This window comes from Acipenser ruthenus, chromosome 26 (assembly GCF_902713425.1).
Source record: "Acipenser ruthenus chromosome 26, fAciRut3.2 maternal haplotype, whole genome shotgun sequence".
NCBI classification, from domain to species: domain Eukaryota; kingdom Metazoa; phylum Chordata; class Actinopteri; order Acipenseriformes; family Acipenseridae; genus Acipenser; species Acipenser ruthenus.
In genome coordinates, this window is record NC_081214.1 from 22,083,805 (window position 1) to 22,093,972 (window position 10,168).

The 10,168-nt window shown below is 44.6% G+C and overlaps 1 protein-coding gene across 4 annotated transcripts; it reads right to left on the reverse strand.

Moving 5' to 3' along the window:
* Positions 1–7: 7 nt before the first annotated feature.
* Positions 8–10,151, reverse strand: LOC117430685 (cleavage stimulation factor subunit 2-like). Of its 4 annotated transcripts, none has more exons than XM_059000584.1 (15): positions 10,012–10,151; positions 9,310–9,388; positions 8,947–9,116; positions 8,193–8,329; positions 7,867–7,986; positions 7,609–7,731; positions 6,952–7,042; positions 6,427–6,489; positions 5,701–5,760; positions 3,540–3,681; positions 3,058–3,251; positions 2,776–2,918; positions 1,477–1,560; positions 1,196–1,335; positions 8–525 (listed from the first exon to the last, which is right to left on the reverse strand). In XM_059000584.1, the coding sequence occupies exons 1-14, from the start codon at positions 10,097–10,099 to the stop codon at positions 1,213–1,215; spliced, it is 1,617 nt and encodes a 538-aa protein (XP_058856567.1). In that variant the 5' UTR covers positions 10,100–10,151; the 3' UTR covers positions 8–525; positions 1,196–1,212. The 4 variants fall into 4 exon arrangements, with proteins under 4 accessions (XP_058856567.1, XP_058856568.1, XP_058856569.1 ...); XM_059000585.1 differs by having other exon boundaries at positions 1,191–1,335; XM_059000586.1 differs by having other exon boundaries at positions 1,180–1,335.
* Between the last annotated feature and the right edge of the window lie 17 nt (positions 10,152–10,168).

The window sequence follows — 10,168 nt, forward strand, 5'->3', positions numbered from 1 at the left end:
GCAAATCTAGAAGAAGAAAAAAAGATTTATTGTGTAACTGTTGGTTTACAAGCAACAAGATTCTCAGAATACTGAAACTTCAACAGACGCTCTTCTGAGATCACAGAGGTGGAATCCAGGATCAGTGGGTTTGAGCAGGGGTCAGATAGACAAGCAAGGCAGATTTCAACTTCAGTCTCAAGACCATGAAAGGGAAAAGTTGTGCACAAGCTACAGTGTTTAGAACAATCTAACCCAGGAAGCAGTACCAGCATGAAATGTCTACCGAGCCATTCTGTATCTTTACTGTACCCCACTTACTGCCCAACCTCAGATCGTTTCTGCTGAAGCCTTTACAGCTGTAAAGAACAATTCATTTGTTTCCGCTAACATTCGATTCCATCTCCAAGCAATACAAACAAAAAAAACAACAACTATAAAAAGTTTTATAGTGGAGTTGAACACGAGGACAGCACCCACAGGGCCACAAGTTGGGAAGGTGACATGTTTCCATGGAAATAGTTGTCCCATACAGATACAGGGGTGCTGGAATATAAAAAAAGAGAAAAAAAGTTGACCAATAACATTGAGGCAGAAAGCGAACCAGAAGCATTTGAAAAACACATCTCTGATAGTGCTAAACAGGGAGACTATCCCTTGACAATACTGGCTTTGACCGAAAGAAAAAAACACTGTCGGTTCTGAGTAACTGGCTTTTGTGCAAACATTTCCTGTATTTACATTGACTTGTAAGCAAACTGTCCCTGAGAAGATAAAGAAGTATATTTGAAATTCCAGCAATGCTGATGGATGTTACATAACTCATTAAATATGGGGCCTGTGTGAGAAACTTTCAGTTAAAAGGAGATAAACTTGGTTGATCTGGTTTTCTGTACTGGAAATAAGTGTCTCTCTGTGTGTTAACAAAGACAAACTTTAAAATCGGCGAGAAGTCTTACTATAGTCTTAATCATACAGATTTAAAAATAAAACTGTAAAACAAATCTACATTATTAATAATAAAACAAATGCATTCAGAGTACATTGCAGCAGGTAAATGCACAGCAAGAGTCTCACAGTGCTAGTATAAACACTTCTCCTTTTTCAAGACATACTGGGTGCTCTGCAATGAACTGTCACCAGTCTTTTGAGCGATTTGCTCGTCCTTCAGTATTTAGTTGTTTAAAATCGAATTCCTGCCTGTTCCTCACCGCACCTCCCCTCCCTCCCCTCTCAGGGGGCTCCCGCTGATTTCTGAATCTGCTCCTTCAGGATGAGGATGCTCTGTCTCTGCTCCGGAGGCAGCATGGCGATCTGCTCGGGGGTCAGCTGGAGGACCTGCATGATCAGGGCAGCCTGGACACACGCACAGGGGACAGGACGGTTAGTTACACACACTGCTATTGACAATACCTGACAAACCACTTTCACAAGCTCTCCTGTCACTGTACCACTACGGGGAACTTTCTAGAGTGTAAAGTGAACTGAAGGGCTCACCTTCTCATGGTCCTGCGGGGTCACCTGACTCTGGGCAGGGCTGAAACCTCCCGGCTGCGCCCCCACAGAGAGACCGGGCGCTGGCTGCAATACAACAAACACATCAGAGGTGACTCCGAAACCAGAACACTTCTAATGGCATGTGGTCCAGTGGTTAAAGAAAAGGGCTTGTAACCAGGACGTCCCCGGTTCAAATCCCACCTCAGCCACTGACTCATTGTGTGACCCTGAGCAAGTCACTTAACCTCCTTGTGCTCCGTCTTTCGGGTGAGATGTAGTTGTAAGTGACTCTGCAGCTGATGCATAGTTCACACACCCTAGTCTCTGTAAGTCGCCTTGGATAAAGGCGTCTGCTAAATAAACAAATAATAAATAATACTGGCGATTGTAACGTTGCTGAGGGCCTGTGTAATGTGTAATCAGTAGTCCTGTCATCTCCAACAGCTTCATGTACTGTGTGGGGATCACTCTTGGTCTCTGTGCTGGATTCTTGTTGCCATTGTTTTATTTGTGATCACATTGCTGCCTGAACAGAAATTAGAAGTAGATAACTCAAATACCCAACTGTGTCAATTTAGACTTTTCTTGGCAGAGGAAAGTCCATTTGTAATTTTCAAACGGTATTCCTGTTATGCCTTTTCTTCATTCTTGAACCTGACGGGGGGGGGGGGGACTCACTGTACCCAGCCCTGATTATCAGAAGTTTTAGGTACATTATATACCTGACCTTGAACAATCAGACCCCGAAAATCTATGCACTTATCACACTGTAAGCCTCACTGGAGTCTTACCACAGCATGCACACTGTAACCTCACTGGAGTCTTACCACAGCATGCACACTGTAACCTCACTGGAGTCTTACCACAGCACGCACACTGTAACCTCACTGGAGTCTTACCACAGCACACACACTGTAACCTCACTGGAGTCTTACCACAGCACGTACACTGTAACCTCACTGGAGCCTTACCACAGCACGCATACTGTAACCTCACTGGAGTCTTACCACAGCATGCACACTAACCTCACTGGAGTCTTACCACAGCACGCACACTGTAAGCCTCACTGGAGACTAGGTTTACGAATAGGAGTTGTACAAGGGAAGCACATTTTATTTAACACTTTGCTCCTGATAATTCTGAGCCTGGGTGCAGGACTAATGTGGGTTTCTAACCTTGACTCACCCTGATCCTTGTCAAATGATATCTTCTCTAAATCGATCATTAAATCACCAAGACTAGCCACTTCAAGTAGTAAACTGGAAACGCAGGTTAGACGAAAGGTAAAGAAATCTCTACCTGTCTGGCAGGCTGAGGCACATTGGCTCCCATGTTGTGTGGCCCTGGACCCTGCATTCCACCGGGCATGGGGACCCTGGGTGCAGGGACAGGGCCCCTAGGATCAAGACCCCGGGGCTCGACCCCTCTGGGATCCCGGCCACCTGAAACACATCATGGGTATACTTTATAACACTGGGTTAATAGCAACACAATGGCATTCTTCCGTTACATTCATAGTTAAAGGGAAACACTAATAGAAACCTGATAATACTTCTTGATTACTGCTTCACTGTAACCTACCCCTGGCCTCCATTGGCGGCCCTCGCTGATCCATCATTGGTCCTCTGGGCTCTCCCATCATGCCCCTGGGTTCTCCCATGGGGCCGCCTCTCATGTCGTGTGCCATGCGGTTGTCTGGTGGGGGGCCTCGTCCATCGTGGGGGAGGTGCATTGGCGGCCCCTGGTGAGGTGGTGCACCCATGAACCCCCCCCGGCTGAAACACAGCGAGAGAGAGACGTGTGCAGAGTTAAAACTCGCCAAGTGAAGATTAGCAAATCCTGCTGCTCTCTACAGGGTACTAAACAGGTCGAGAAGACCAAATACTATGTTCCTGAAATAACTCGGTTCTGTTCAAAATGTACTTCCCATGCCAAATGCTTACAAAAGAGTGGTGGACATCACAAAGACAAAGGCTCTGCCAGTCCATGTGGTCTGTGTTTATAGCCTACGATTCTTGGTTTGTGAAATACCCCAAGCATCAGTGCGCACACACTCAGCCTACCTGGGCTCCACCACCTCCCCTGTAACGGAGAGCAGGGTGCCCCCTCGGGGGTCGTTCGGCCCGTCTCCCAGCAAGCCTCGGGGAGGCACAGCTGCCACTGGGGGACCCCCTCTCATGGGGGCCCGGGGGTCTGGCATGGGCACTGTGGGGGGCAAAATAAACAACAAGAACAACGTTAGCACTGTCCGGAGAAAGATAACAGGACAGCAACTGCCCCACGCTAGGCATGAAAACAGGAGACAATGGGAAGAAGCAATAAAGCACACACACACTAGATCTCACTACACATTAATGAATACCTTTATGTGCAAACACAAGTATCTGTACGCATACAACAGGATATGTCCGAGTCTGTAACACTGATATTACACTGTAATAATATGCAATAGTCATCTAGAATATTGTGACTTTTTCTTCCCTGCATGCTCACAAAAGTCACTATTAACATGGCTTCTTGAAAGAGCGGTAATGTGCTGTGGAATTGTGCAAAGTGCTGGTACAGAACACCGGATACTTTGCAAAACCAATACAAAAACAAGCGTTAGTAATATACAAGTACGTACAGAGAGACAAACCAGAACCTCTTATAGTCCAGTACGTACAGAGAGACAGATCAGAACCTCTTATAGTCCAGTACGTACAGAGAGACAGACCAGAACCTCTTATAGTCCAGTACGTACAGAGAGACAGACCAGAACCTCTTATAGTACAGTACGTACAGAGAGACACATCAGAACCTCTTCTAGTCCAAGTTTCTGATCCTCTGAATCCAGGTTTCTCAATCCTGGTCCTGGGACCCGTGTCTGCTGGTTTTACTTCCAACAGAAGTAACCCTTGAACCCTTAAATGAACTATTCATTAGCTTCATTAGACCTTTTTCAGCTTTTAAACAGTTGGAGATTTCAAGTTAACTATACAACATAAGCACATTACTAGTTCAATTAAGAGTCTGATTAAGTAATTGAGAATTAAGCAGACACAGGGGTCCCCCAGGACCAGGATTGGGAAACCCTGCTCTAAATAACTTGAGGTAACGTCCACCCACCCAGTATAACCAGTTATTCACATGCTTGCGATACTGGGGGCTCCTCTGTATCCGTTACTGAGGAATACATGAATATACAACCACTCTGAGGAGGAGGGGATTTTATTCAAAAGAAATCTGGTAATTTGATTATGCCAAGCATCCTGCTTTTTATGAAACCACTGCACACCGATTAACAAGGAAACAACTGTTTAAAAAAATAAATAAAAACACATAGATTTCACTGTTAAGGCATGACTTTGGTAAAAACTACTTCCTGCTGATTTGAAATCTTCAGCACAGCTCAGAAAAGTGTACTTAGTCTGGGTTTTACTTATTACTGAGTGTGAAGAAACTGGCAACACACGGGGGCTCCCGGGTGGCGCATCCAGTAAAAAGCACTCGCTAGAGTGCAGGCTGCGCTCTATAGTCTGGACGTCGCCGGTTCGAGTCTAGGCTATTCCACAGCCGACCGTGGACGGGAGCTCCCAGGGGGCGGCGCTCAATTGGCTGAGCGTCGTCCGGGGGGAGGGAGGGTTAGGTCGGCCAGGGTGTCCTCGGCTCACCGCGCACCAGCAACCCCTGTAGTCTGGCCGGGCGCGTGCGGGCTTGCCTGTAAGCTGCCTAGAGCTGCGTTGTCCTCCGACGCTGTAGCTCTGAGGCGGCTGCACGGTGAGTCTGCAGAGTGTAAAGAAGCGGGCGGCTGACGGCACACGCTTCGGAGGACAGCGTGTGTTCATCTTCGCCCCTCCCGAGTCAGTGCAGGGGTGGTAGCGGTGAGCTGAGCCTAAAAATAATTGGGCATTTCAAATTGGGGAGAAAATAATAATAAAAACTAATTGGCAACGACTAAATTTAAAAAAAAAAAAAAAAAGAAAAAAAAAACTGGCAACACCAAAAGAACAAACAGAAAAAAAACTAAAAACGCAGACTGTCTCCATCGATCCCAGCGTTCGGTACTAAAATCACAACTTCCCACTGGAATATTCAAGCTTTCTCTGTGCCAGTCTCAAATAAGAGAATAACCTTTTCACAGCCTGCCTGCGTGCCTGCCTTTGTTCTTAACCTGCTATACAGACACCCCATAATACAACAGCCTAACCCTGCGAGGTCAGAGGTAGGAGTTGCTATGGATACCTTGAGGCCGCTCGATCTGCGCCTGCCCTGCGGGTCCTACAGGCGAGTGCTGAAGGCTTCCTGGGTCAGCAGGAAATAAAACACAGGAAACAAGACACATGCTCAACTTCTTGCACTCAATAGAAAGTATATCCACAGCTCAGCAGATCAATCCAGCCAGAACCTGAGCTTACTGAGTGACTTGAAAAATAAAGACTCACTGCATTTTTCTGAGCTTATAGCACCTCGCAGTGGTGAATGGCTGCAGGATTAAACTAATTAAGACTCCAGGACATCATAATTACATATATATTGTATAAAAAAAAAAAGATATATATAATTTTTTTTAATTACTTAATTAAGTTTTATGCCTTCAACTTAAAATGTAAAGACATATACTGTTGCACTAATTATAGATGCAAAAACTGTCCCCATTTAATAGTGATCATACCTACAACTTAGGCCACATATTATAATGCAACAGCCATCAAGACTGAATTTAGAATTGCCTCATAGTTATACAAACGGTAATAATTGTGTCTGCTGCCAGCATTATGGGTTTCCTAAATATTGTCTATCTTTTGTGGCACCTTGCTAACACATACAGAACAGAGTGCTTTCTGGGTTAGTAAAACTAGCTTTCAGGCACTTCCACTTGTTATTGCCCCTCCCCTGTCTATTCATTATGACACTATTAAAATGAAGGTGGACCAAGCATATATACTTTACAGTAAAGAGCCTCCTTACCTTGCCCTCTGTCCATTGGTACAGGACCTCCTTGAGGAATGCCAATTTGCTGCTGCATGCCACCTATCCAGGTAAAACACAAGCATCAACAAGGGCACAACCACAAAGCATCCATTCAGTCCAGTTAGAATATACTATATACCCTGCTTAGTGTTTGTAACAGGCAAATGCAAATCAGCAGACTACCAAGACAAATCTTCCCACGTATATTCAGGTAGCTCTGCATATCAGAACAAACACACTAGTTCCCTCTGGTGGCCACACAGATGAATACATTTTGAAATGCTACTTAAACTTTCCTTTGGTGGCACACTGGGGTGGGTGCACATTGAAAGCTGAGAGAACAGTCCTACCACATGCCAGCTTGGCCAGTCAGTTTGGACATTGAGATTAATTGGCAAAGCTTACTTTAAGAAAATGAATGCAGCAACACTGCAGTGACTAGATGTGTTTTTAATCAACCATTTCTTTCATCTAGCTTTAGCTTGGTGTTTGAATCTCAGACGGCTCCCCCTTCTCTCTTACCTGCTGGACCCAGAGGGCCTGGCACCGCCACCCCTCCCAAGATTTGAGCAGGCTGCATCATCTGAGGGGCTCCGTTCACATGCATGCCCACCTGAGAAGGAAGAACAAGCAGAAAAGATTGCAGCAAAAAATACACAGATCACTTAGAAACTAACCAGCATGCCAGCATACTTCCAGCAACAGCTTTCAAGAAGTTTCCCGGCGCATGGTGGAGATACTGGTCCCAGAAACAAGGAAGCATGTTTCCTGGACTACACCTAGCTTCTGCCTTCAGAAAAACTCTCCCACAAATATTCGGACAAACAGATAAGCTTCTTGGAGCATGTACAGCATTAAAGTGACTATGATATAAACTGTGAAAATAGAAAGTGTAACTTATTTGTATGCAGAAAGCCAAGAATCTAAATATTGCTGCTGGGTGCAACAATAAACAGCATCCAAGTGCAGACATATCTATTTGGTGTACTTCATGGCTATAACAAATTCTGGGTTTTTAAAATAGGTAATGCATCCATCACTTCAAAACACACAAATAAATTAATTAAAAGACATTTTAACGAGCCTAAACATTATCTACTTAACATACTTTCTTATGTGTTATATTAAAATAGGTAGTATTCTCTTTTCTATCCAGAGTCAGGTGCCACTTGTTCTCACCATTTGCTGAGGCTGAGAAGCTGGAGGGTTGGGCTGGTTGAGGGGCAGGTTCGGAACAGATCCAGGACCAGGCTGGCTGCTGGGAATCAGGGGCTGGATGTTCGTGGGCCGATGAAGCATTTTCTAAAAAAAACAACAATAATATATATATATATTATTGTTATTTTATGTGTGTGTGTTGATCCACTGGTAGTTTTTTTTTTTTTTTTTTTTTTTTACAGAGAGAAGCATGAACACTCTGCCATGGGCATGCCTTACCAGTGCGATTTCGGGGTCCACAATCCTCATGACCACCTGTGCCTGCAGCAAGGCGTACGCCAGCTGGGGGTTCTGGAGAAGCATGTTCCGGGCTTCCTGGGGACTGTTCTGAACACACAGCTGGGGAGAGAAATAAAAAGCTGCTTGAGAGTCACTCAAGCACCCCTGCGTTCTGTGGATTTACTAGAAGATCAACCATTCTTTAACATCATGACAGATTACAATTAAACTAGGAAGAAAAAAAACCCCATAAACTTAAAAGAAACGCTTTCCAGTTTGATCATCATCCCTGGTGAATCTGGTTATCGGTTGGTGGCGATACCTACTTTCATCTGTTTCATCAGCTCAAACATCTGCTCTGGGGGGAGGCTGGCGACAGCGCGGCTGATTGACTCGGGGGCTTCTTCAGAGTTACAGGGCTCTCCGTACGGTGATTCAATTACCGGGGCACCAGTGCCCAGACCTGAGACAGACAGCAAAGCAAGGGTTACACTTCAGCTGCTTCACAACGACCTGCCAGCTCCCTCTTGAGACTGGAGAGAACAAGGACGGATGAAAACATCTTGGAATGAATTGGCATTTCAGCAATTCAATTCAACTGGCCGAGAAAACAATTCATTACAATCTGCAGTAGACTTCAGCCTGAAACTGAAACAAATTATACAAAAAAATGACCTGACAAAATATACCAAGGATATAAAACGGAGGCGAGTATCAGGGTTGGGGTCAGTTACTGTTTTTCAATTGCAATTCCAATTCCTTTTTCAAATCAAATTCCTAATTCCAATTCCAATTCCCTTTTGAATTACTTCAACTGAAGTCACTGTTAGTCAGATACACTGGCTCCAAATAAAAGCAGTTGAACAATCAAACAATTATTACATCTCTAAAATATAAATTCCAATTCCTTCAAAGGAATCGGAATTAGAATTAGGAATTTGTTTTAAAAAGGAATTGGAATTGAAATACAGGAACTGACCCTGTACCCTGGCTAGTATTTTGATCACTTTGAGAGTGTTCTATTGCTTGTTGTGATCATTGCTTTCCACGGCAAATGCATTTATATTAGCAGGGACTCACTCTTGAGCTCCTCCTTGTTCTTTTCACTGGCAGCGTTGTCCACACGCAGGGCTCGCCCGCTGAATTCTCTCCCGTTCAGGTTGCGCATGGCACTCAGGGCAGTCTCCTGATCCTGGTACTCGCAGAAGCCATACCCCTTGGGCTTGCCAGTTTCCCTGTCATACACTAACCTAGTGGTCAAGCACACAGCAAAAGGAAACATGACAGAACGTTCTGTAACCCATAATTAAGAATACGTGCTCAGGAATGTCTGTACCAAGTTCTTAAGCATTACATTTATGCTTGAAATATCTACATAAAACAGTTACAAGAAATACATATTGAGGATGTTTACATTAAAACGTGAATCTATTAATATCCTACCTGAAACTGACCACCAGCCCAACTTCTGAGAAAATATCCTTCAACTGCTCCTCTGTAGCTTCATATGGAATATTACCCACTGCAAAACAGGACAAAATAAACAGGTAAGTAACTTCTCAACAACACACATTTCTAGGGCAGCTGGTAACAGATGGTTTATTTAGCAGACGCCTTTATCACTTACAACAACCTCTCACCCGAAAGACGGAGCACAAGGAGGTTAAGTGATTTACTCAGGGTCACACAATGAGTCAGTGGCTAAGCTGGGATTTGAACCAGGGACCTCCTGGTTACAAGCCCGTTTCTTTAACCACTGGACCACACAGCCTCCTATGTATCTATACTCATGGCACAGGCATCATTTTTCTATTTGTCCGATGTACTTTACCACGCAAAGGAATATGCTTCAGCCATATTTATGAAACAGGGTCATTTTTAGTTTTTCATAGAGTACGGAGACATATTAATTATAACAATAACAGATAATGAATTCACGCAACAGTCACCGATGCATATACATTGCAGACCATTCTATATAGTGTGTGTATGTATGTAGCTTGTAAAAAACAACCACACATCCATGATACATGCACAGCGTGGACTTTCTAGTCAATGCACAACAAAAGACGCTGCTTAGCATTATTATGGAGCACGCTCTTCTCAACTTGAAATGATCCTCCGCTTCTCCGCCGTAATACTTGCCGAACACAGATCGCAGGGACCGGTCCACGGCGGGATCCCTGTTCGCCGCCGCAGCAGCAGCAGCAACAGCAGCGGCTAGACTCGCCATCTTCAACCTGGTGACCGACTCTTACGGAACTGTTTCAACGGAGGACCAAAGCGATTGTTTCCGGCCTGG